The sequence below is a fragment of the Cetorhinus maximus genome, chromosome 21 (assembly GCF_964194155.1).
Source record: "Cetorhinus maximus chromosome 21, sCetMax3.hap1.1, whole genome shotgun sequence".
Taxonomy (NCBI): domain Eukaryota; kingdom Metazoa; phylum Chordata; class Chondrichthyes; order Lamniformes; family Cetorhinidae; genus Cetorhinus; species Cetorhinus maximus.
Genome location: NC_135899.1, coordinates 4,849,375 through 4,877,142, shown reverse-complemented (window position 1 = coordinate 4,877,142; position 27,768 = coordinate 4,849,375). Strand labels below are relative to the sequence as shown.

The following is a 27,768-nucleotide window of genomic DNA, read 5'->3' as shown; positions in this document are numbered from 1 at the left end:
CCACTGCCCAGTGACCCAGTGTGTGGGGCCTTCTCCTCCTCTCCTCCCCCCAATGCCCAGTGACCCAGTGTGTGGGGCCTTCTCCTCCTCTCCTCCCCCCAGTGCCCAGTGACCCAGTGTGTGAGGCCTTCTCCTCCCCCACCACCGCCCAGTGACCCCGTGTGTGGGGCCTTTTTAATTGAATCCTCGACCAGGTCGAGCAGGTCCTGGGGATATCAGCCCGTGGTTCCTGAGGAATGGACGACCCCCGCTGACAGTGCGTGATAATGGGAGGGGGGGGGCAGGATCCGTGAAGGACACCAGCCCCTCATCGACAGAGGAACAAATCCCCCCTCCCCCACCCACATACAAGAAACAATCTTTATTTGGATGAAGGGATAAAACCCTCATCCTCCTGGATTGTTACTGTCCGGGGACAGATTTTCAGTGGTTCTGTGTTTTTACCCCCATCAGTGGTACCTGGACTGAAGTAAGGATAGAGTTTCTCAGTGAATGTCGCAGTGAAAGTGTAGATATGGGACTTGTTATCTGAGTTATAAAAGGACACCTTCCCTCCCTCATAATCCAGACAGACTCGAATCTTTCTCGGTTTCACACTCAGCTCTAAGAGTTTCGGTGATTTCTCACACGCCCGGTATTTATTCCCCTCGCTCAGCGACATTGTCCAGTATCCGTTACCTGGACTCAGGTAGATTTTCCCCTTCCTATTGCTGGATTCCTTGGCCACACCCACATCCCACCGAGTCTTGTTCCCCACCTCCACCTCCCAGGAATGTTTCCCTGATGTGAATCCCTCTGATCCCAGGACACAGGGACCGGGATCAAATCTCTCCGGATTGTCGGGAAGCTGCTGCCGTTTCCCGGTGTTTCTCACGTTCCTCAGGTCCTCAGACAGGAGAAGGTCAGGATGGGCTGTATTAGGGTCGAAGGTCACTGGAGCTGGGAACAGATAAACAAATAAAATGTTAGTCACACTCACTGTAACTTTCACAGCCGGTTAGTGATTGGGAAAATCAGCAATGAACCAGAATGAGAAATTCACCCCCCACCCGGGGAAGAGTTTAAACAGAGCACAGAGGAAACGGGAAGACACTGCCCGGGGGAAGGTTTTACCTGGTGCCCACACCCTGCAGTGAGGCTGAGAAACCCCGTTACAGAGAGGGGGAGGGGAGGGGGGGGAGGGGCGAGGGAGGGGGAGGGTGACAAGGGCTCAGGACTGAACTGAATCAGGGATCTGCAGTTTCTGGAATAGAGAGATAGAGAGAGAGAGAGACAGGCAGAGAGAAGGGGGCTGGCAAAGAGAGAGACAGACAGGCAGAGAAAAAGAGAAGAGTGAGGGAGAGCGAGAGACAAGGAGGGACAAGATGAGACAGGCAGAGATAAAGAAAGGCACATAGAAAGAGGGAGGGAAAGGGGCAGAGAGAGAGGGAGAGGGTGAGCAAGAGGGAGTGCGAGAGAGCTGGGTGAGCGAGAGAAGGTGAGCAAGAGCGGTGAGCGAGAGAGGGTGAGTGAGAGAGAAAGTGAGCAAGAGAGAGGGTGAACGAGAGAAGTTGAGTGAGAGAGAGAGGGAGAGCGAGAGAGAAGGTGAGCGTGAGAGAGAGAGAGGATGAGTGAGAGAGATGGAGAGCAAGAGAGAGAGAGGGGGGGTGAGAGAGGGGGGGTGAGAGAGAGGGGGGTGAGAGAGAGGGGGGTGAGAGAGAGTGAGAGGGCAAGTGAGAGAGGGAGGGTGAGGGAGATGTAGAGAGGTTGAGCAAAAGGGAGGGTCAGCGAGAGAGAGGGTGAGCGAGAGGGAGGGTGAGTGAGAGGGAGGGAGTGTGAGAAAAGGTGAGTGAGAGGGAGAGTGAGATAGAGAGGGAGGGAGGGGAAGAGAGAGGGAGGGCAAGAGTGGGAGAGCAAGAGAGGGAGAACGAGCGAGAGGGTGAGCGAGAGAGAGGGAGTGTGAGAGAGGTGAGAGAGAAGGTGAATGAGAGAGTGGGTGCGCGAGAAAGAGAGGGTGAGCGAGAGAGAGAATGGTAGAGAGGGGGTGTGGTAGAGAGAAAGAGGCAGAGAGATTACGGAGGCAGACAAGAGAGAGAGAGACAAGCAGAGAGAGAGGAAGAGATAGTATCTGACAGTGAGAGAATGTGACAGGCAGGGAGAGAAAGAGAGTGTGGGAGAGGGTATAACAAGGCCACGACAGGCAGAGTGAGAGTGCATCAGATAGAGAAAGAGTGAGAGGCAGTGACAGGCAGAGAGGACGAGAGTGCGACAGGCAGAATGATCTCACAACAGGCAGTGAGCAAGAGAGGGCATGATAGAGAGAGAGAGGGAGAGAGCAACAGGCACAGAGGGAGAGTGCAACATTCAGAATGAGGTCATGACAGGAAGAGAGGAAGAGATAACCTGATAGGCAGTCAGAGAGGGGTGACAGACAATGAGAAAGAGAGTGTGACAGGCAAAGAGAAAGATGGTGTGACAGGCAGAGACAGAGAGAGAGAGAGGGTGTGACAGGCAGGGGGGAGAGAGAGCGGCAGAGAGTGAGAGCGTGCATGACAGATAGAGTGAGGTCATGCCAGGTAGGGAGGGAAAGGATGTGACAGAGAGAGAGAGAAAGGCAGAGAGAGGAGGGGAGAGAGAGAAAGGGGGAAGAGGCAGATAGAGAGACAGACAGTTATATGTTGTTTTATCTGTAAATACCTGTAAATAGCTTCAGGGAACTACTTATCTCAAACTAATGTGTTATGTGCAAGTGTTCCAGGGGGCCACATTTCACAGCTGCACCAGAGACTGAAGCGATGTGTATGTAACCAGTTCAATCTGCTTCTTCTTTTGAATCAGACAGGGTGGCAAAATTAAACACAGTTTTTTATCTTTACAAATATAAAGTGTGATTATTAACAACATCTGGAAACCAAAAGACAACAAGAACGCATGGAAAAGAGGGAGAGAGAGAAACAGGCAGAGAGAGAGAGGGAAAGACGGGCAGAGAAAGAGAGAAAGTGGGGAGAGACAGGCAGAGAGAAAGAGGCAGAGAGACAGAGCGAGACGGGGAGAGAGAAAGACAGCCAGGCAGGGAGAGAGAGAGGGGAAGAGAGACAGGCAGAGAGAGAGAAAGACAGGCAGGCAGGGAGAGAGAGAGGGGAAGAGAGACAGAGAGAAAGACAAGCAGGCAGAAAGACAGAAGGGGACAGAGGAAGAAATGGGGAGACAGATTGAGAGAGGCAGAGTGAGAGAAAGGCAGGCAGAAAGAGAGAAAAAGATAGGAAGAGAGAGAGAATGAGAGGAACAAAGAGCAGAGAGAGACGGTGAGAGGGGAAGAGAGTGGGAGAGAGAGAGAGACAGGCAGAGGGAGGAAGAGAGAGAGGCAGAAAGAGATGGGGAGAGACAGGTGGAGAGGGGAAGAAAGTGTGAAAGAGAGAGGGAGACAAGCAGGGAGAGTCAGACTGGGAGAAAGGAGGGAAGAGAGGGACAGGCAGAGGGGGAGAGAAAGAGAGAGACACAGGCAGATAGAAGGAGAGAGGAAGAGAGAAGGGGAAAGGGAGAAGCAAGAAAGAGCGAGGCAAAGGAGGGAGAGAGAGGGGTAGAGAAAGAGGGAGAGAAGTGTGGGAGAAGGGAAGTGAGACAGAAAGAGATAGGACCGGAAAGAGACAGAGACAGGCAGAGAGGGAGGGCGCATCTGAGAGAGAGAGAGCAAGAGGGCATGACTGATGGTGTGTGTGAGAGAGAGAGAGAGAGAGCAACAGATGGAACAAGGATATGCCAGTCAGAGAAAGAGAGAGAAGGGGCATGACTGGCAGAGACAGTGCAACAGACGGAACAAGGCCACGACAGGCAGAGAGCAAGAGGGAACGCAGCAGAGAGAGAGAGAAAGGAAGGGGGAGTGACAGGCAGAAAGCAAGAGAGTGTACAACAGGCAGAATTAGGTCATAACAGGCAGAGAGGGCAAGGGGCATGACCGAGATGGTGGCGTAGTGGTAATGTCACTGGAGCAGTAATCTAGTGGCCCAGGCTCATGCTCTGGGGACATGGGTTCAAATCTCACCATAGCAGCTGGTAGAGTTTAAATTCAATTAATAAAATCTAAAACTAAAAGCTGTTCTCAGTAATAATGACTTTGAAACCATTGTTGTAAAAACCCACCTGGTTCACTAATGTTGTTTAGGGGAAAGAAATCTGCCATCCTTACCTGGTCTGGCCTACCTGTGACTCCAGACCCACAGCAATGTGGTTGACTCTTAACTGCCCTCTGAAATGGCTGAGCAAGTCACTCAAATCAAGAGAAATTAGGGATGGGTAATAGATGCTGGCCTTACCAGTGATGCCCACATCCCATGAAAGAATAAATAAAATGAAAGTGAGAGATTAACAGAGGGGGAAGAGTGTGATAGGCAGAACGAGATTGTGATAGAGTGAGAGGGACAGGTGAGGAGGGAGAGAGAGCATGTGAGAGGGAGATGAGAGAGCATGAATGACACAGAGAGAGCACTGATTATAATATGCCTTTAAGTGATATCACTAGAAGGTAAGTATGTCACGTGATCCAGTCTTGGTTCATTTTGCTTTGAGCAGAGCACACACACACAGCTCTGATGCCTTCAAGCTTTATACCTATGTAGAACCATGTGCCTAGTCTTAATGATTGACCCACAACGTGTTTACCCAATCACCGATAAGAAATTGGTGCCTTGTCTCTTGTAGAGTAAATAAGCCCAAGGTATTATATCATTCTAATAACACGACATGGTGATCAGCAGTGGTAAGACAGGTGGCAGCAAGATTAAGGGAAGGTGACATACAAACAGAGAGCAGAGACTGTGACTTAAAGTGAGTGAGAGAGATAATGTGACAGGCAGTGAGTGGGAGAGACAACGTGACAGGTAGAGGGAGGGAGAGTGTTACAGGCAGAGATTGAGAGAGCATGTGGTGGGCAGAGAGAGAGAGAGAGGTGAGATCATGACTGACAAGAGATAGAGTGTGTATGACATGCACAGAGAGAGAGAGGGAGAGGGTTATAGAGTGACTGGCAGAGAGATTAAGGGTGGGAAGGGCAGAATTAGTTCATGAAGGCAGAGAGAGAAAGAGAGGGAGAGGGTGAGAAAAATAAAGGAGAGAAATGTGCCAGACAGAGAGAGGGTATGACTGACAGTGAGAGAGAGAGACAAACAAAGAGAGAGGGAGATAGAGAGAATGACAGGCGGAACGAGGTCGCGACAGGCAGAGCGAGAGAAGGGGCACAACTGAGAGAGTGAGAGCATGACAGACATAAGAACATAAGAAATAGGAACAGGAGTAGACCATTCGGCCCCTCCAGCCTGCTCCGCCATTCAATAAGATCATGGCTGATCTGCTTGTGTTTCGAATTCCACATTCCCATCTACCCCTGGTAACCTCTGATTCCCTTGCCTAACAAGGATCCATCTACCTCTGCCTTATAAATATTCAATGACCCTGCATCCACTGCCTTCTGAGGCAGAGAGTTACAAAGTCGCACAATCCTCTGACAGGAAAAAATTCTCCTCATCTCTGTCCTAAAATGGCGATCGCCAATTTTAAAACAGTGATCCCTAGTTTTGGACTCACCCACAAGGGAAATATCCTTTTCACGTCCACCTTGCCAAGACTGGTCAGGAACTTGTATACTTCAATCAAATCACCCTTCACCCTTCTAAACTCCAGTGGAAACAAGCCCAGCCTGTCCAAACTTTCCTCCTAAGACAACCCGCTTATTCCAGGTAAAAACCTAGTAAATCTCATTTGAACCATCTCCAAGGCTGAGAGAGAGAGAGCACGAGTGTGTGCAACAGGCAGCGGGAGAGCGTACGATAGGCAGAGAAAGCGAACGTACGACTGACAGAACAAAATCACAACAGGCAGAGAGACCGTAAGACCATAAGACATAGGAGCAGAAATTAGGCCATTCGGCCCATCGAGGCTGCTCCGCCATTCAATCATGGCTGATAAGTTTCTCAACCCCATTCTCCCGCCTTCTCCCCGTAACCTTTGATCCCCTTACCAATCAAGAACCTCGGTCTTAAATACACTCAATGACCTGGCCTCCACAGCCTTCTGTGGCAATGAATTCCATAGATTCACCACTCTCTGGCTAAAGAAGTTTCTCCTCATCTCTGTTCTAAAAGGTCTTCCCTTTACTCTGAGGCTGTGTCCTCGGGTCCTAGTCTCTCCTACTAATGGAAACATCTTCCCACGTCCACTCTATCGAGGCCTTTCAGTATTCTGTAAGTTTCAATCAGATCCCCCCTCAACTTTCTAAACTCCATCGAGTATAGACCCAGAGTCCTCAAACGTTCCTCATATGTTAAGCCTTTCATTCCTGGGATCGTTCTCATGAACCTCCTCTGGACCCTCTCCAGGGCCAGCACATCCTTCCTGAGATACGGGGCCCAAAATTGCTCACAATATTCTAAATGTGGTCTGACCAGTGCCTTATAAAGCCTCAGCAGCACATCCCTGCTTTTATATTCAAGTCCTCTCGAAATAAATGCCAACATTGCATTTGCCTTCCTAACTACCGACTCAACCTGCAAGTTAACCTTAAGAGAGTCCTGGAGTAGGACTCCCAAGTCCCTTTGCACTCCAGATTTCTGAATTCTCTCCCCATTTAGAAAATTGTCTATGCCTCTATTCTTCCTACCAAAGTGCATGACCTCACACTTCTCCACGTTGTATTCCATCTGCCACTTCTTTGCCCATTCTCCTAACCTGTCCAAATCCTTCTGCAGCCTCCCCGCCTCCTCAATACTACCTGTCCCTCCACCTATCTTTGTATCATCTGCAAACATAGCCAGGATGCCCTCAGTTCCTTTCATCTAGATCATTAATGTATAAAGTGAAAAGTTGTGGTCCCAACACTGACCCCTGCGGAACTCCACTAGTCACCAGCCGCCATCCTGAGAAGGACCCCCTTATCCCCACTCTCTGCCTCCTGCCAGACAGCCGATCTTCTATCCATGTTAGTACCTTGCCTCTAACACCATGGGCTCTTATCTTACTGAGCAGCCTCCTGTGCAGCACCTTGTCAAAGGCCTTCTGGAAGTCCAAGTAGATAACATCCATTGGCTCTCCTTTGTCTAACCTACTCGTTATCTCCTCAAAGAATTCTAACAGATTTGTCAGGCATGACCTCCCCTTGATGAAACCATGCTGACTTTGCCCGATTTTACCATGCACTTCCAAGTATTCTGAAATCTCATCCTTAATAATGGACTCTAAAATCTTACCAACGACCGAGGTCAGGCTAATCGGCCTGTAATTTCCCATCTTTTGCCTCACTCCCTTCTTAAACAGGGGGGTTACATTAGTGATTTTCCAGTCCTCTGGGACCCTCCCTGACTCCAGTGATTCCTGAAAGATCACCACTAACGCCTCCACTATCTCTTCAGCTATCTCCTTCAGAACTCTGGGGTGTAATCCATCTGGTCCAGGTGATTTATCCACCTTCAGACCTTTCAGTTTTCCTAGCACCTTCTCCTTGGTAATGGCCACCATACTCACCTCTGCCCCCCGACTCTCTTAAACATTGGGGATGTCACTCATTTCTTCCACTGAAGACTGACGCAAAGTACCTATTCAGTTCCTCCGCCATTTCTTTGTTCCCCACTACTACTTCTCCAGTGTCATTTTCCAGTGGCCCAATGTCCCCTTTTGCCTCCATCTTACCCTTTATATATCTAAAAAAAACTATTGCAATCTTCTTTTATATTACTGGCTAGTTTACCCTCATATTTAATCATCTCCCTCCTTATTTCTTGAGAGAGAGAAGGGGAAGAACAGAGAGAATGAGAGAGTGAATGCAACTTGCAAAACAAATCCATGATAGGCAGAGAGAGAGAGAGAGAGAGAGAGAGAGAGGGAGGGAGCTCAACTGGCAGAATGAGGTCGAGTGAGAAGGGGCAGCGAGAGCGTGACATCAGGGTGGTACAGGAACAAGCAGCCACACGAGATGGACACTTGGACCATGGGCCTGAATTTTTCATCCGTTGGGCACGCGCCAGAGTCAGGGGACTCGGAGTCAAGAGAGACTCGACCCACACACCCCTAGTTTACAGAAATTCCAACCATCAATGAAATGGTGTCAGCACGAAAACACTCCCCAGGGTCAGGTCCATGTCGCCCAGGGAGAGGGTGTCCCGGGAAATTCAGCAGGAAGGGGCTGCACCCAGCCTGATTATCCTTGTCCACTCAGGTATGATGAGTATGATAGACAATGTGTAGATATTATAGTGGAGGGAAAGAAAGGTAGTAGACACTGGAGTATCCAGCACGGTGGTAGATTCACCCTCTCCTATGATCTACAGGAGAATCCATTGTATTGGGAAGATTTACAGGTGACACAGTGGCTGGAGCGATATCCAAACCCTTAAATGTTAAGGGTGGGACCCCAACAAAGTGGACGTGTGTTTTAGTGAGATGGGACCAGCCTGGGATGGGAGTTTTAGGTTCAGATTGGAAGTTGCCTCTCGTGGTAAATAACTGTTTGTGGGGTGGAATGGATAGCGGACGAGGTGTTGGTTATTCCCCCACGTCACGGTGAGACATGGGAAATGACATCAATAGGATCCTATTATTTAAAAACTCTGAGAACTCAGACACGGGAAATGTATAGGACTGTAGTAGAAGAAAATAGGGAAGTCTCCACTGTTCACAAACATGATTGTGGATGAGTGACTGGGGGAGAAGTCAGGATAGAGGGAGACCCCATGTCCCAACCATAGAAACAATACACTTTCCCTAAGGAAGTGGGGAAAGACCTGGAAAAGGCTGTAGCCTCCCTAGTGGAACAGGGAGCATTGACTGGGATGACAAATGTGAAAAGGCTTTCATTAAACTGAAAATGGGCTTGCAGACTGGCCCAGCTCTGGGACCTGTGGACCCCGACAAGGACTTTTATCTGGAAGCTGCAGCCACCGACGTCAGTTTCAGTGAAGTCCTTCTGCAGGAAACAAACGGTCACTTGTGACCAGTAGCCGATGTGTCCAAAGTCCTAGCAGACGTGGAAAAGGGGTTTTCCCTCTGTGAGGGACATCTGTTAGTGACCTGTTGGGCAGCGAAACATTTTACCATTTTCACCGGCATCCATTACTGACCCAGCACAACCCAATCCGACTGTTGTTAGACAGAAAAATGAAAGAAGGAACAGGATCTAGTGCCAGAATAACCAGATGGACTTTCTTGCGAAGTGGGAAAAACATTAAGGTAAACAGAATGGATGACCCTAAACTCATAGCTAATCTCAACTATCTGGGAGAACCCCATACTTGTACCATACAGGGGGTTTGGGAAACTGAGGGAGGATTCAAGGCAGGAATCCACACTGAGGGATGAGATATTTATGTTGATGGCTCTAGTTTCTGTTTGTGGAATGACACATTATTACTTTGGTACATTAACTGCCATGCAATCGTCAGTGATGTGGCATTCTGGATATAAGTGCATACCTACATGTCAAATATAACCCCTAAATAATTTTGGAATAATATTTGTATAACAATGACCTTGTAGTCTTTGACATGAAAAAAGGGGGAAAAAAATGAAAAGAAAAAGAATGCTGGATTAATGATCCACAAAGGGAGGTTGAATGAGCAATATCCCTGCCCAATACTATGAGTGCCCAGCAGGTGGAGCTAGTCACTGTGACTCTTGGTCACACATCCGAGTGAAGGAGAGTCAGACAGAGGGTCAGAAAGGGGTCTGCCCGGCAATAACTGAACCCCACCTGAAACCCCCACCTGAGAAAAAATAGGTTTAAAAGTCCCACAACAGAGGTTAAAACTGCTCAGACAAATGAATAGGAAACATTTTCTGTTTTGAATGGAAAGGCAACGGGACCAGAAAACACTGCTGAAATTTTATTAGAGGAACTTTTCTTTAAAAGGAAACTACTATTGCTTTTGGTAGACATCCAATTAAAGACATGTCTTACTGACTATTTTTTCCAAATGAGGCTAAGTGGCAAACATCAGAAATTGAAAATTGGTTTAAGGGAGAGAAAGGATAAATAAAGGAGATATTGGAAATTATTCCCCCTTATTCCATATTATAGACTACAAGGTCGTTATATATATTCCAAAATGATTTAGGAACTATATTTTGACATGTAGGTATACACATATATCCAGAATGCCACATAACTGACTATTGCATGATGGTTAGTGTACCAAAGTAATAATGTATCATTTCACAGCACATGGAGAGATCTGGAGAAATGCACTGCATCTCAGCTCCGATATTTGTATCTAAAATTCTAATTATTTTGGACTTCTGGGAACCATAAGACGTAACATGGTGGCAGCAGGTGTTTGTGAGTAAACACCAAACCATATAAATGAAATAAATGCTGAATTAGTTTGAGAAAAATCATCTCATATTAGTATAGAAAGAGAAAAAAAACTGAGTGAACTGCACGAAAACGAAATGATTGCTGCCACAACCATGAATACACAGCTCTAACTCAGGATGAAATGGGAGGCCGATGATGTTGTGGAGGCATTTGATAAGTTTAAACAAGAGTGTAAATTGACATGAAGTAAACATAAATCTGAAGCTGAAGCTTGATATTGAAGCACAGAGTAACATCATCCTGCTCAGACTATATCAGAAGATCTTTCCTGAAAATTTGAAAGAAAATGGTTACCTAAAGAAAGATGCTCTGAATCAGCAATGTCAAACTGACAGCATCTGGTGGACTGAGATTCGACAGCTTGGAATGTCCCAAATCAGAGGGACACACAAAGGGAAAGCCATTAACTGCGTGTTCTGCGTTGCTGAAACAGGTGGTCCTGCTTTCCTGGGTTGAGCAGATGTGAAGAGTTGCAGCTTACTTAGTAAACCATGAGATGATGGAGGCATCACTGAGGGTTGAAGGTAGTACATCCACTGGAAAATGTCCTCCTTCAGCCAGGACCACCACCATCAACATCCCTTCAGCCTTTTGTTTATGACATCTTTTGCAATCTCTCCTTTGCCTCCACCTATCACTGGCCTTCTATCCAGCTTAACCCCCTTAAACAGTATATATTTCACCACATTTCTACTTCTCTTTCGTTCAGAAGAAGAATCATGCGGACTCGAAACGTTAACTCTGTCTTTCTCTCCACAGATGCTGTCAGACCAGCTGAGTTTTTCCAGCAATTTTTGTTCTTGTTTCAGATTTCCAGCTTCTGCAGTATTTTGCTTTTATTTTAAAGTCAAATCGTGTCCTGAGAAAGTCACAGCCATCTCTGAGATGGAAGTTCAAAGAGACAACAAAGAGTTGAGACGTTTCCTTGGCTTGATTCAGGACATGAGCTCTTTCATACCTCACATGTCAAAACACAAAGCAAACCTACGGGAGCTGATTAGAGAAGATACTGAGCACCCGTGGCCAGAGTCACATGAGAGGAGCTTCAACAAGCTCAAAGAAGTAATGTGATTCAAGGAGACAAGTCTGTCATACGACAACCTGTCACTCTGCAAGTAGGTGCATAAGGACTGGGAGCATCCCGGGTACAAGAGGGAAAAGTGATAGCATTTGCATTAAAAGTTCTAACACGGCTGGAACCAGATCTGCTCTTGGCAGTCATGTATGGATTGAGAAGTTCAATCCACAGCTTTCTGGGAGAAAGTTCATTGTGGAGAATGATTATTGTTCACTCGAGCAGATCTGCAAGAAAAATCTGTGCACAGCAGCGGCAAGGCTGCAGAGGTTACTCTTGAGGATTCAGAGTAGTGATTTCACTCTGATATACTAGCCAGCAAGTGAAATGGTGCTCGGAGATGCATTATCTCATTTGTCACCACATGCGAAACATGAGATAAAATTTTGAGGTGTAAAGTCCCATCACTTAGAGATGAGACCAGCAAAGATGAATTGTTACGTATGCTCTCTCAGCTAGCAATCCAGTGGATGGCCTAATGGGTTCAGCAATCGCAGTCAGCAATACAGCAGTATTGGACTATTGGTGATGACATCTCACGAGAAGATAGTGTTCTGCAGGCCAGATCCAGAATCATCGCATCCAAAACAATGCAGAAAGATAGAGGAAGGCCACATGGGAATGGTGAAGTGTAAGCTCAGAGGCAGTTCAGCTGTGTACTAGATATAAATCTACAAAGACATCGAAAGAATGGTTCGACATGCAGTGAATGCCAGAGGTTTAGAAATGCACAGCAGAATGACTGAAATATCACTCAGACCATGGCAAACGGGAGGAGCTGATTTATTCACACACAATCAAGAATGAATTCTCTATCCCAGAGGGCTGTGGAGGCTCAGTCATTCTGTTCAAAGCAGAGGTTGATAGATTTCTAGAAACCAATGACATTAGGGGATATGGGGAGAGTGCGGGGAGATGGCCTTGAGGCAAAAGATCAGCCATGATCTAGTTAAATGGCAGAGCAGGCTCGAGGGGCCGAATGGCCTACTCCTGCTCCTATGTTCCTAATGGTGTCTCATGGTACCAGGCTACTATTCAAAGTTGCTTTTCTCTGAAAGGGGAAAGATTTGAGAGTGACAACAACCACCTCAGCAGTATGGTTTCTGTTTACTGAGCAAGGGATTCCTGAAAGAGTAATCTGTGATAAGTGAACCCAATTCACCTCATCACCACATTACCTAAGGGGAACATGGGTTTATAGAAGGACACGTCCAGGCGGTCAAGAGAACCCTCATGAAATGCCAAGAGACAGAGGAGGACCCAAACCTTACCTTATTGTCACTCCGAGCTACACTGCTCGAGGCTGACATTAAATCACCCGCAGAGCTATTCAATGGCAGAAAATACAAGGGAACTTTACCAAGCAACTGACCAGGAGGAAGTAGACAACAACTCACTGATGAAGAGGTAGGAGGAGGTCAACACTTCCGACAGGATGCTAAATCCTTGTCTGAGTTACTGAGAGGATAATCTGTACATGTACAGGATACAATCCTGAAAACCTGTAACCAGCAAAAGTTGTTGGTGAAGCTGAGACTCCAAAGTCTTACATCACCGAGACTGAAACCAGTAACCAAATGAAGAGGGAAAGGTTCCATAATCAACCTACACCTAGGCTGGAAAAGCAGAAAAGGTCATCAATAACAGCAACATCACTAAGCAGTGAGACAACATCACCAACAAGCAGTGCAACATCAACAACATCACCAACAAGCAGTGCAACATCAACAACATCACCAGCAAATGACACAACAGCAGCAACATTAAGCACAACTCCGACAACACCAGGAGCAGCACACACATCACCGACTCATCACGGAGAACGATAACTCCCAAAGTCACGAGATGGAGGCACAACATCCCACCACCTTAGTGATACCGTCAATTATGTTTCTGAGAAAAGAAAATAAGCTATAACAGACTCTTAAGGTGTCAGTTTAATTACAAAATTCGATAGTTAATTGTCCTTAGTTTGGACATAGTATAAAAAATTTAATGTTTGGAACAGTTATATTGATAAGTTGAGGCATTATATTTTAAAGAAAGAGGGTTGTTATATTTTTATATTATTCAAAAAGGGTTGGACCTATATTGTGATGTGCATGTATACATGTATATCTAGAATGCCCCATTACTCACTGTTACACTCTGGTCAATGTACCGAAAAGCACAATGTATTATTCCACAGCACATGGAAATCTGGAAAAATAAACTTGATGAAAAGCTCTTGTATCTGTGTCTACAAGTCTGATTATTTCAAAATTCTGGGCATCACAATAATAACATTAAACTTTCCCAGTTCTGATAAAAGGTGATTGACCTGAAATGTTGGCATGGATTTTCACACAATCATAACAACTCCATTTAAAAATGGCAGGTGGGATCTGATTCAGGGATTCCGCCCCCGATTCAGGTCATTCCCACGCCCCCACCAACCCACCCACCGCACCCCCCCACCCCCACCAACCCACCATCGCAACACACCACACCCCCACACCAACCCCCCACCGTACCCCACCCTCACCGCAACCCCCCGCACCCCCCACCCCCACCGCATCCCCCATCGCAACCCCCCCACCCCCACCAACCCACCATCGCAACACACCACACCCCCACACCAACCCCCACCGTACCCCACCCCACCCCCACCCCCACCGCAACCCCCCACACCCCCACCGCATCCCCCATCGCAACCCCCACACCCCCACCAACCCACCATCGCAACACACCACACCCCCACACCAACCCCCCACCGTACCCCACCCCCACCGCAACCCCCCGCACCCCCACACCAGCCCCCCACCGCAAACCCCCACACCCCAATTTTTGCTGACACAGGATAAGGTTGTGAGGAGCAAGCCCACACTCTGCACTCTCGACCTTGCCAGCTCCATTGTGGGGTCAGGTGAATCATAGCCCTCCCGAATTTTTGTTGAGTCGGACCAGCTTCTCCATGACTCATGGTTCATGGCCTCACAGAGGAGTTGTGACACATAGTCCGGATTTAGGAACCTTTTGAAAGCTAAGGTCAAAAGGTCTTACCTATGCACCCCCCACGCCCTTTTCATGCACCTACCATTCCCCCCTCCATTCCAACCCAGTGCCAACCCATTCCCTCCATCCATCCCATCATCCCTTATAGCCTCCATGTGAACTCATGGCCCTTCCATGCCCATTAACCCAGTGTACACAATGTATAGAACCAATGAGCCAGAAAGTAACAATGGCACTCGTGGAACTGCTCAGAAATAAAAAGCTATTCACAAATTGTCTTTTGAAAACGTATTACTGTTTTTATAGCCTAAGTGGCTGAGAGTCCAGACTCATTAAAGGATTATCTCAGTGAGGTTCTGTTTTGACACCTGGAGAGAAGGCTTGCCTTTGCTTGATTGACACCTTTCAGTAGTTATAATACATTTTCTGTCTGTGATCAGCTTTGTTGATGTCTCTGTTTATTTTCACAACATTAAGAGGTGTTGAAGCTGCTGTGTTTGATACTTTAATGGTCTGTCTGATTGACACTTTTACAGGGTTGTAGGAACAACAGTGTTTTTTTCAAAAGACGATTTGTGAATGGGTGTTTTTATAGCACTTCCACACAGGTCATTGTTACTATATGGCTCATTAATTCTGTACATAGTGTACACTAGGTATAAGGGAATAGAAGGGCCATAATTTGGATTGAGTTGACATAGGAACACAGGATCAAGGAGCAGGAGTAGGCCAGGCAGATCCTCGAGCCTGCTCTCCCATTTGATAACATCATAGCTGAACCGATTGTGGCCTCAACTCTACTTTCCTGTCTGCAGCCCCATAACCCTAGACTCACTTGTGTGTCAAAAATTCTATCAAACTCAGCATTTAATAAGTTCAATGACCCAGCCTCTACTGCTCTCTAGTGAAGAGAATATAGACTAATGACCATCTGAGAGAGAAATAAAATCCCCTTGTCTCCGTTTTCAATGGGAGACCTCTTATTTTCAAACATTGTCCCCTAATTCTAGTCTCCCCCACAAGAGGAAATATCCTCCTGGTATCCACCCTATCAAGTACCCTAAGAAACTTATATGTTTCAATAAGATCCTCAGGATTATATAAATTTCAATAAGATACTATCAACATATTTAAAAGCCTCTGTGCACAAACATTGCAGAAATCCACCAAAATTGGTTTTCCTTTGTGTAGTGCCCATTCCCTTGTTTTTCATGTAATACGTCACATCTCTTGGGAGTACTGACAAGTGATGACTTGGGAGATTTGTCTGCGCTTGTTCACTGAATAGTAATTCTGTATTGGTTCTGCAGTATGATGAAGTGTGCACGGTTGGAATAGGTATATATGATTTCACAATGTTCAGCACCATTCACGACTCCTTAGATACTGAAGCAGTTCATGTTCAAATGCAGTAAGACCTGGACAACATCCAGGCTTGGGCTGACAAGTGGCAAGTAACATTCACGCCACACAAGTGTCAGGCAATGACCATCTCCAACAGAAAAGAATCAAACCATCGCCCCTTGACATTCAATGGCAATACCATCACTGAATCCCCCACTTCTAACATCCTGGGGGTTACCATTGACCAGAAATTGAACTGGACTTGCCATATAAATACAGTGGCTACAAGAGCAGGTCAGAGGCTAGGAATCCTGTAGCGAATAACTGTTAAGATGATGTAATAATTCTTATAATGTTATTGGAATTTATTGTAAAATAGACTAATAGTGGGATGTTTCTGTGTGTCTATATGTGTCTGTGTGTGTATGAGACTTAATTGAATTAGTCTGGGTGCTTTGATCTAAGAAGGGAGGTCAGCTTTGAAATGTTATTTGGATAACCATGGGGAAGTTTAGAAAGATAGGTGTCAGGGGAACCTTTGCATTTTGAAATAAACCAGACTAGATTGTTTTCAAAGGAGGGGTGAAATATGTCACCTCGTCAGGTGAAGTTTAGAAACAGTGTGTTTATTTTTCCTGAAGATTACTGGAAAAACTTAGTGCTATGAGAGGGTTTTATTATTAGGGAGATAAAGTCCAAAGACAGTGTGAAACAATGGGTATTTGCATTCAAAGAGGAAGATATGTATAAAGAAGAGAAGACTGTTTTGTAAGGGATGGCATTTTAAAAATGTTCTAAGTATGTGAAAAAGCCTTCAGCATCTATGCCTCAAGCTGCTGTCTTCAGGGACTAAAGTGAAGAGAATGCGCTCCGAATGCGACTTGTTCAGGGTATCATGATTCTTTGCCTGGGTCTTTTAAAATCTATGTGTCTTTCTGTTGCCTTGACGAAAGTGTAACTGGGAGTTAGATTGAGTAGGGGATTTGGAATTATCATAGTAGTAATTTGTAGATCTGTGTATGTATTAAAGATCATTTCTCTATTAATAAATGTTCACTCCAGTTTTGTAAAAAACCTATTAGATTTGGTGGTCTTATTACTACTGAATTCAAGGCAGGCACCTCAAAATGTATACAAATTGAAAATGAATTGTGACAGTTGTTTCAAGTTTCCCTCTGGGATTTGAACAGCTCAGCATTTACCGTCGGCTGTGTCATAACATTCTTGGGCGCTCTTTGTGGGATATATTTGAAATTCCTTGATTTGTTTGGAGTTGGTGAACTTAAGGTTACGAGTAGGAGAAGCACTTTGAATTGAGAAGTTTGGCTGAGGCCTTTTGTAGTGGTGAGGCTGCAATATGGCTTTGGCAGTTGCTCAGACTTGTTTGGGAGTTGAAATTATAACTTTGGCCTGTTTATAAAAGGTAACTAAAGCTAAGTTACTGGAATTGGTGGATACATTACAATTGGGGTTACCTGCAGGGGTTAATAAAGCAGATATAATTGAAGGTATAACACAACATTTGAAGTTGGAAGTGATACCTGGCACTAGTGAGTCACAGCTGGAGGTAGCGAGACTTCAGTTAGAAATGAATAAGTTTGAACTTGAACAAACAAAGGAACTAGAAAAATTGAGCGAGAGGTAGCAGAAAAGGAAAGGGCATTTCAAAGTGAGAAAGCAGAAAGACAGGAGAAAGAAAGGAAGCTAGAACTGGAATTCCAGGCAAGAGAGAAGGATAAAGAAAGAGAGGCAAGGGAAAGTGAGAAGGAAAGAGAAAGGGTATACCAGCTTCAAAGGCTGGAAGTTAAAAAAGAGACCTCATATTCTGAGGAAAGTTCTGATGATGTAAAAACCTTTAATTTAAAACCCAGTAGGGAGATGTTTAAATTTGTACAAGTTCTTCCAAAGTTTGAGGAAAGATATGTTGAAACATTCTTTATTTCATTTGAGAAGATAGCTAAAGAGATGAAATGGCCACAGGAAAACTGGACATTGTTGTTACAATCCAGGTAGGTGGGTAGAGAACATGAGGTTTATGCTTTGCTGTCAGAAGAAATGTCAATGAATTATGATGTGATAAAAAAAGGCTATTTTGTGTGCAGACGAGTTGGTTCCTGAGGCAGATAGGCAGAAATTTAGGAATATGAGAAAACAGCCGGGGCAAACTTATATTGAGCTTGAAAAAGTAAAACAAAGTAATTTTGACTGGTAAATACAGGCATTAAAGATAGAGACAACATATGCAGCTCTTAGAGAGGTAATTATTTTGGAAGAATTTAAAGATTCAATTCCTTCGGTAGTGAGAACTCATGTGGTGGAACAGAGGGTTGAATCTGTCAGGCAAGCAGCAGAGATAGCTGATGATTGTGAGTTAGTTCAGAAAGCTAAACCTTTTTTTCGTCACCCTTTCAAATTGGAAAAGGATAGAAAGTGGGAAGGTGAAAAGAAGGTTTGTAGTCAGGGGTGAGAAAGAGTAGGTGGAAATTGCCAGGATGTTTTTTCTAAGAATACAAAGGAAGGTGCTGAGGGTAGAAGTGACATTCGAAAATTGAGATGTTTTCATTGTAATAAAGTTAGACACATGAACTCAGTCCACTGGAAATTGCTGGGGAAATCTGTTGGAATTATAGGGGTGCAGAAAAGTTCTGGAATTAAGAGTACGGTGGGTTCTGAGTTTCAGGCACAGGAAAATCCAGTGGTTTGTGTACAGATAAAACAGGAGGAACCAGTGATAGGTAAAGAAGTGCAAATATGTTCATAATTTTCCAAAAATCCTAGGACTCCCTCCTTAACAGCACTGTGGGTGTACCTACACTACATGGACTGCAGCGTTTCAAAGAGGCAGATCACCACCACCTTCTGAAGCGCAACTGGGGATGGACAATAAATGCTGACCTAGCCAGTGACTCCCACATCCCATGAATGAATAATAAAAAATTAAATTCAGCTCAAATTGTGCCGTTCAGCCTGCTGGCCGATGATGTGCATTGCAGAGTTTGGTGATATTCTCCCAATGTAAGCACCGGGTTTTCAATGGTTCTCCCTGGGCTCTGTCTTCCTCATCTTTGTCTTGATGTTACTATGGATGGTGACCAAGGACAGGTCCTTGCCCGCCGGTCGGCCTGCAACCACTGGACCCGTGGTGTCCACAATGTAAAATATCTGGGGTAATCAGAGTGAGTTGTTGAAGTGACATTTGAGTGTAATAGATCCCAGGGATGGAATCTCCCGGTCATTGTACGCAGTGAGTTTGGCGTTGGTTGGTTGAATCATCACTTGCCATTTCTGTGGGTACATAAATTTCAGTGTGTGAAATGGAATGATGTTTACACTTGTACTGGTATCCAGTTTTGCACGTGGGTTATGCTGCCCCTTCAGCTATGGGCATATTAATCTGGATGTTGGCAAAGGCTTCTGTTGGTATCACTGTGCCAATATATTCTTTGTTGTTCACCAGGCTGATTGTCTGTTCACTTTCACTGTTATTTCCACCAACTCCAGCATGATGCCACCACCGAACACATCATCCCTTCACCCCCTCGGCGGCATTCCGTAGGGATCATTCCCTCCGGGACACCCTGGTCCACTCCTCCATCACCCCCTACTCCTCAACCCCCACCTATGGCACCTCCCCATGCCCACGCAGAAGATGCAACACCTGCCCCATCACTTCCTCTCTCCTTACCGTCCAAGGGCCCAAACACTCCTTTCAAGTGAAGCAGCATTTCACTTGCATTTCCCCTAACTTAGTCTACTGCATTCATTGCTCCCAATGCGGTCTCCTCTACACTGGAGAGACCAAACGCAAACTGGGTGACCGCTTTGCAGAACACCTGCGGTCTGTCCGCAAGAAAGACCCAAACCTCCCTGTCGCTTGCCATTTTAACACTCCACCCTGCTCTCTTGCCCACATGTCTGTCCTTGGCTTGCTGCATTGTTCCAGTGAAGCCCAACGCAAACTGGAGGAACAGCACCTCATCTTCCGACTAGGCACTTTACAGCCTTCCGGGCTGAATATTGAATTCAACAACTTTAGATCTTAAACTCCCTCCCCCCATCCCCACCCCGTTTCTTCCCCCTCCCTTTTGTTTTTTTTTCAATAATTTATATAGATTTTTCTTTTCCCACCTATTTCCATTATTTTTAAATCTACAACTAATACCTTGTCAGTCTTTCCACCCCACCCCCACTAGAGCTGTACGTTGAGTGTCCTGCCATCCATTCTTAATTAGCACTTTTCTTAGATAATATCACCACCTTCAACACCTCTTTGATCCTTTTGTCTGTGACATCTTTTGATTATCTGCTCGTATCACTGCTTGCTTGTCCCTACAACCACCCCACCCTCAACTTCTCTCTCCCCCCGCCCCCCCACCTTAAACCAGCTTATATTTCACCCCTCTCCTAACTATACTCAGTTCTGTTGAAGGGTCATGTGGACTCGAAACGTCGACTCTTTTCTTCTCCACCGATGCTGCCAGACCTGCTGAGTTTTTCCAGGTAATTCTGTTTTTGTTTTGGATTTCCAGCATCCGCAGTAGTTTTTTGTTTTATTCACTGTTGGTGGTCTGGTCATTCTTACCTGATCTGGTAGCTTGGCCAGACATGTCGTGGATCTTCTCTTGATGCTGTTTAGTGCACACCCTTGGTTTGTTGGAATGCTGCATCTGTCCGGCCTCTGTTTGTGGTTTCTCATGACATTGAACCACTTCTTTTGGACTTTGCTTTCAGCACTCGCACTTCCAATGTCCTCTGATGCCACATACATTGAATACAGCATTAAAAGCTGGGCAATTTCTGGGTGTATGTATGAGATTGTATCTCCTGCATTGCTTACTAGTCTAACCTGTATTGGCAATGGTGCCAATGGTGGATAAATTCGGCATAGCCTGTAGACTTTTTCTACCCAATAGTCTGGTTTCATACTTGTATCTGCTTTGTAGTCACTTCTATAGTGTAGACTTTGGGCTGGTCCAAGAGGTCTTTTTGGAACACTTCTATTGGAGTAGATGCTATAACAAGCTCGATTATTCTGTCGGCTAGCTCTGCTGCCGTGAATTCACAATCACACCCCTTGTATCGACAGCTACTGATCAATGGTCTCTGTCGGTTGTTCACTAAAGGACATGAATTCCAGAAGGTGTATTCTGAAGTTGAGCTTCAGTTGTAATTGATCTTCGAGTGTTAGACCATATTTTATTCAGATTTTTAAGGTGGCCATCTGACGGACTTGACATGTTCAGTCTGTGGAGGCCTTCATTCCCGACAGCAATTTTCATTTCAATGTTGTTTATCACGTTCAGAAATATTGAAGTCCAGAAAACACAGCTTGATGCGTTATCAGAACAAAGTCAACTCAGATAGGAGATCACTTGCCTTCCAGTTGAGTGTTAGAAGTTTTGTGGTCATCTTTTTGCTTTTTTCAGGATTTTTAATGCTATCTGAAAGTTGTAACAGCTATTTGGGTTTTCTTTTACAGCTTTTGAACTTAGTTTATCTCCAGGTTGCAGCACTTTAAGTGGCAACTGCCTTAGATGATCATTGGTTGCTGCTTGACTGCAATGGCATTGCTGTTCAGCTTTGTTTCTTCTCTCCTGGTTTAACTCTATGCTTCACCCACAAAATAGTGATTTAGGACAGAAAATGGTTACAGGGCTTCAAAATGAAAGCAAACTGTGAAAACAGTTTTTTTTACAGCTCCACTAAAACCTCACAGCTCTTATATTCTATACCCCAGCCAATGAAAGCAAGGATCCCGTATACCTTCTTGACCATCTTATATCCCTGTCACATATGGGACCACACTACACTCCAAACCCAGACATGTACATTCACAGATAATCCACTGCTTCAGGCTCCAGACTCAACAAAGCAACATATTTCACCAGGCCACACTTCTGGCTGCATCCCCAGTCGAGCCTCTCAGGTTCATTCTGCCCATGTGCTCATCTCAATTCAATTCTGTGCACGTGGAAAATCTCACACTCGGAATTTGCTAATAAAGATTTACCGATACTAATAAACCTTACTAGTATTAATAAGCTTTACTAATATTGATAAACCCTACTAATACTTAATATGCCTTACTAGTGGGAATAAACCTTACTTAAAAATAGAAGATAAAACTCACCAGCTACTAATTTGTTATTAATAGGTAATATTTTTAACATTTTTTAAACTCAGTCCCTAAGCAGCAATACTCACCAGCCAATCATCTTATGACTTTCACCGTGAGGTTATACTGGAACTGTATAAAACACTAGTTAGGTCACATCTGGAGTACTGCCTGCAGTTCTGCTCACTGCACTCTCGGAAAGATGTGATTGCACTATGGAGGATACAGAGGAAATTTTAGTTATGAGGAAAGATTGGATAAGCTGGGGTTGTTTTCTATGGAACAGAAGAGGCTGAGGGGAGACCTATTTGAAGTGTGTAAAATTAGGAGAGGTCTAGATAGAGTGGATAAGTAGATCCATTTCATCCGGATGTCAGGTTCCTGCTTCCAATTTGAAAATCCGGCCTGTCCATTTGGATTATATTGAATTGTCTAATTTAATTAGTTCACGTTGTAAGGTATTGTTCATGGATTGAAAGAGCAGGACTATGAAAGCAAACAGGTATGAAAAGCTGAATAATCCGCTCTGAGATCAGAAGCGTACCCAGCTTCACGGAGAGTATTATGGGACATGATGATGTCGGGCGCGTTTATGACATCATCACGCCGGTTGCTGATAATAGAGTACGCGGGCGGGTCAAAAAGTCAGGAACCTGCCCGCGATATTTAAATATCAATTTAAAAGGCAATAGAGCTATTTAACTACCCATCTCACTGCAATAATACGGTCAAAAGATAATAATACCCCTTCAGGGTGAGAATCACGACCGGTGAGGATTTTGTTTTTTTCATAGGCGAGCTTGTTTGGGCGGGTTTTAAAACTGCAGCTCACATCAGAGTCTCAGCTTTGCAATTAACACTTCATTGACAGCAGAGACTGCTCGTGTGACTGAGCAGAGGAACCTTTTGGATACTGTTTCATCAGGAGGACTCTCCTCTGGTTCAGAGGGTTCTTTCGATTGATTATTTTCCTGTTTGTTACCCAGGGGTGAAAAGTCTCGGAGACAGATGGCATTGTGGTCTCAGTTGGAGAGACATCCTCCAGTGAGGAGGAGAGAACGATTAACAGGAGAAGCAGGATGAGAAAGGTGAGAGGAAGAAGGGAGCACAGGGACGCTCAGGATGCTGTGGTTCCTCAGGAAGGAGGCAGAGTAATGCCAGACCCCAATGGGCAGAAGGAACCCAGAAACCCTCAGCGGAGGCACAAATGAACTTATTCTGTCCCAAGAATATACAGGCAGAGATTCAGCTACCTGCAACTGACTGAGACTCAGTGACTTTCAGGAGTCACTGTGACATCACTATGTGAGATGCTGACAGGGGAGATCTCACCCAATCACCTGGTGCCTGTCACATTGAAGGTAACAGTGGAGCTTTACTTCTTCACAACAGACACATTCCAGGCAGCCTGTGGAGATCTCAGTGGGATAACACAGCCTGCTGCACACCACTGCATCAAGGTGTTCACAGATACAATATTCCAAAGGGCTGAGAATTACATCCCCTTCACGCAGGATGTCCAGGGCCAAATGGATAAGGCTGAGGATTTGCAGCGATTGCAGTTTTCCCCCGGGTGCAGGGAGCCACTGACTGCACGCACGTAGCCACTAAGTCTCCTGCTGGACAGCCATGCACCTTCAGAAACAGAAAGGGCTTCCACTCGATCAATGTCCAGCTGGTGTGTGACCATATTCAGCAGGTCATGCAGGTGTGTGCCAGGTACCTGGGCAGCAGACACGACTCATACATCCTCAGGAACTCTCAGATTCCAGACCTCTTCACCAGCCCGGATGCGTTAGAGGGACGGATTCTAGACATTAAGAGCTATTCACTGAAAAGATCTCTAATGATGCCTGTGAGGGTGCCCAGACCTGACACAGAAAGGAGATACAATGAGAGTCACAGCAGCACCAGGGCCATAGTGGATGTCATGAGGTGTCATAATTTTCACAATATTTTTCTGGTTTATTGTAAAGTAGGTTTATGGGGGTAAATAGTTAGGTCTGTCTGTGTGTGGATTTAATTACATTTTGTAACTCTTTCGAGTCAAAACCAAATAAACTAAATTAACCAAGGGACAAATGAAAAGGCAGCCCCTTAAAGGGAAACTGCAAAAACAAAAGACAAAATTTGAAGCAAACTTACAAACATTAATCCAAAATGTGATCAAAGTGATCAATAAAACACCCCAGTGCCCACGGTGCCCACCGAGAACGGAAGGCCTCGGCGGTGCCAGCGGGGACTGCGTGCTCCGTCTCCAGGGACTCCCGGCCGCAACCATAGGCACAGAAGACGGGGAGACAGTCGGGCCTGATGACCCCCTGGATCATCCACTGCCTGGGCCTGATAAAGGCCAACTTGGCCGGGCCCAGGAGCAGGTTCACGAGGAGATGCTCCTCCCTCCCCGTCTCCCTCCTCATTGGGTGCCCGCAGATCAGGAGCGTGGGACTGAAGTTCAAACAAAACAGAGGCAAAAGGTTCTTCAAGTAACTAAAAAGGGGGTGCAGCTTATAACAATCTAGATAAGTGTGGTCCACGGACTCCACAAGGCCGGAAAAGATGCAGACATCTTGGGAGTCCGTGAACCGACACATGCTACGGTTGTATGGGACTGCTGCCTGCAACACCCTCCACCCCAGGTCCCTGATGGAAAGGAGGAGGACTTCCATGTAGAGAGCCCCCCCACTGAAGGGCAACAAGGTATGCCAGGGCGTGTCCGGGTGGTGGCTGAGGGAAAGGCAGTGAAGAGTGTGCAGCAGCAGCCCATACAGGAACCCCCTTCGCACCATGCTAAAGGACACAGAGGGCATTTCCACGAGGCGACTCAGGTTGCAGGGCTCCAGCTCCAGAGGGAGGGTTTGAGATTTGGGGCGAATGTGGAATTCTGTCCAAACAGGGGTACGCTCTGAAGGAAGGCCACCGCACACCTGCACCATCTCGAGACCCAGAATGACATCAGGGCTGGGCATGACCATCCTAAGGTCTTGAATGACATTGGCTGTGAGCCAGATACATACCGATGCACTATGTGCCAAATCCTGCAGAAGCATCCAGCCCACTCCTCCGCCATCCGACACATCCACTGTCCTGGTCACCCCGGCAGCCACCGCCCTCCTCTCCGCCAGCCACCGAAAATGGTGGAGGTGCAGATTCCTGAGCAGCGGCTCTCTGACGATATCGATACTCTTCAACAACTTCAGCACTCACACATGGGCATAGATCAGACGAGAAGACTCGTAAGAGGGTCAGTCTATTGGCCGGGTATGAACAATGACATTGAAGTCATCATCAAGGAGTACAAGACATGTCAAGAGCACATGTCAATCAACACAAAGCACCATTGATTCCACATAAAGTTCTTACGCATCCTTGGCCCAAAGTCAGATTCTACCTCTTTCATGTCCATGGCACGTTCTTCATCGTCATGGTCGACTACTTTACAAATACCCAATTATTCGACAATTGCACAATATGTCGAGCATAACTGCCACGTGCACTCTTAAGGGCTATTTTCAGTTTATTTGGTGTGCCTAGACATATTATTATGGATAACAGTCTGCAATTTATTGGTAAGCCATTTTGGGATATGTATGAGAAATGGAATATCAATCACACTACTTCTTCTCCTCATTACTCTAGATCGAACAGCCTAGCTGAACAAATAATTCATGCAGTGACATCCCTAATCTCAAATGTAGACAGACCAAGCATGATCTACACATTGCAATGTTACATCTCAGACAACACCTTAAACGCAACTATTCCATCACCAGCAGGGCACATGCTTGGCAGACCAGTACATACCAACTTACCAACTCTTACCCACTCGAGTTCCTCAGAAACTAGAGAGCAAATTTTAAAACTACAAGATAAGGTGACTAATGTGCACAATAAAAATTCAGGTACAGAATTGTGAAATTTTCAGTTGGGTCAATGAGTTTGCATCCAGGATCCCACAGGCAACCAGCTGAGGTCACAAGGATTTGTTCAGAATCAAGGTCCTATGAAGTCATTATACACAAAGGTGCAACAGTGAAGCATAACCGGAGACAAATCAGATCCATTCCAGCTCCTCGACCACCGTACAGTCCTATTGCATCCAGGACAAGATCCCAAATACAACCAGGAACAACATCCAAGAATGACAATCCCACAGATCACTGTGAGCAATTAAAGAAACCTCCAGACGAGGTTACCATTGCTAGATCTGGGAGTACCAGCTGATTATCTTTACGCTTTAGAGACTCACAGATTCATCAGTTCTATGCACTTGTGTAATGGGGACTAAACATGAGCATGTATTGTAAATAGTTATACTTCTTTGAAAGAGGGGAAGGTGACATTCAAACAAAGAGCAGTGAGCATAACTTACAGTGAGTGAGAGAGAGAGGAAAATTGACAGGCAGAGAGAGGTGAGATCATGACTGACAGAGAGAGAGTGTGTGTGTCACGTGCACAGAGAGGGGGAGAGAGAGAAAGAGGGGGCATAATCGGCAGTGAGAGGGAGAGTGTGAGAAAATAAGAGAGAAAGAGGGAGCGAGAGAATGTGCCAGGCAGAGAGAGCACGTGACTGGCAGTGAGAGACAGAGAGAGACAGAGAGTGACGAGCAGAGAGAGAGGGAGTTAGAGAGGGTGACAGGTGGCCACGACAAGCAGAGCGGAAGAAGGGGCACAACATAGGGAGAGGGAGCATGACGGACATAACAGCATAAGAAATGGGAACGGGAGTAGACCATTCAGCCCCTCGAGGCTACTCCGCCATTCAATACGATCATGGCTGATCTGCTTGTGCTTCAAATTCCACATTCCCGTCTACCCCCGAGAACCGCTGGTCCCCTTGCCTAACAAGAATCTCTCTACCTCTGCCTTCAAAATATTCAGTGACCCCGCCTCCACCACCTTCTGAGGCAGAGTTCCAAATTCCTACAACCTTCAGAGAGAAACAAATTCTCCTCATCTCTGTCCTAAAAGAGCAACACCTAATTTTAAAACAGTGCCCCCTAGTTCTGGACTCATCCTCAAGAGGAACTATCCTTGTCAAAGCTCCGCTATACGGGCCACATCGTCCGCATGCCTGACACGAGACTCCTGAAACAAGTGCTCAATAGGGCGAGTGAGCCCCAGGAGGGCAGAGGAAACACTTCAAGGAAACCAACAAAGGCTCTTTGAAAAAGTGCAACACCCCACCAACATCTGTGAGTCCCCAGATCAAGACTGCATGAGGTGGAGGGAAACATCCGGGAAGGTGCTGAACACGTTGAACCTCATCGCCAAGGGCTATCTGAAGCCAAACATTGACAGCGAAAGGAGCGCATGGCAACCCGGGCACCCCACCCACTGTACCCCTACCACTCCACCCACCCTACACCCTGCCACCCTCTGCCCTACCTGTGACAGATCCTGTAGGTCACACATTGGACTGTTCAGTCACCTGAGAACTCATTTTTAGTGAGGAAACAATTCATCCTCGACCCCGGGGACTGCCTAAGAAGATGAACATTGTGCAATGATCAGTGAACATCCCCACTTCTGATGTTATGACAGACGGAAGGTCATTAATGAAGCAGTGGAAGATGGTTGGACCTAGGACACTGCTCTGAGGAACTCCTGCAGTGAAGTCCTGGAGCTGAAATGACTGACCTCCAACAACATGACCATCTTCCTTTGTGCTAGGTATGACTCAAACCACTGGAGAGCTTTCCTCCTGATTCCCATTCACTCCAGTTTTACAAGGGCTCCTTGATGCCACACTCGGTGAAATGCTGCCTTGGTGTCAAGGGCAGTCACTCTCACCTCACCTTACAAGTTCAGCTCTTTTGTCCATGTTTGAACCAAGGCTGAAATGAGGTCAAGAGCTGAGTGAACATGGCGGAACCCAAGCTGAGCATCAGTGAGCAGGTTATT

The 27,768-nt window shown here is 45.9% G+C and overlaps 1 protein-coding gene across 1 annotated transcript in view; it reads right to left on the bottom strand.

The window, feature by feature from the left end:
* Nucleotides 1-333: 333 nt before the first annotated feature.
* Nucleotides 334-27,768, bottom strand: part of LOC144695596 (zinc-binding protein A33-like) — a 40,508-nt gene continuing 13,073 nt past the window's right edge. Inside the window, exon 6 of the mRNA XM_078566495.1 lies at nucleotides 334-939. Within this exon, the coding sequence (XP_078422621.1) occupies nucleotides 362-939 (578 nt within the window). The 3' untranslated portion in view covers nucleotides 334-361. The remainder of the gene's footprint in view (nucleotides 940-27,768) is intronic.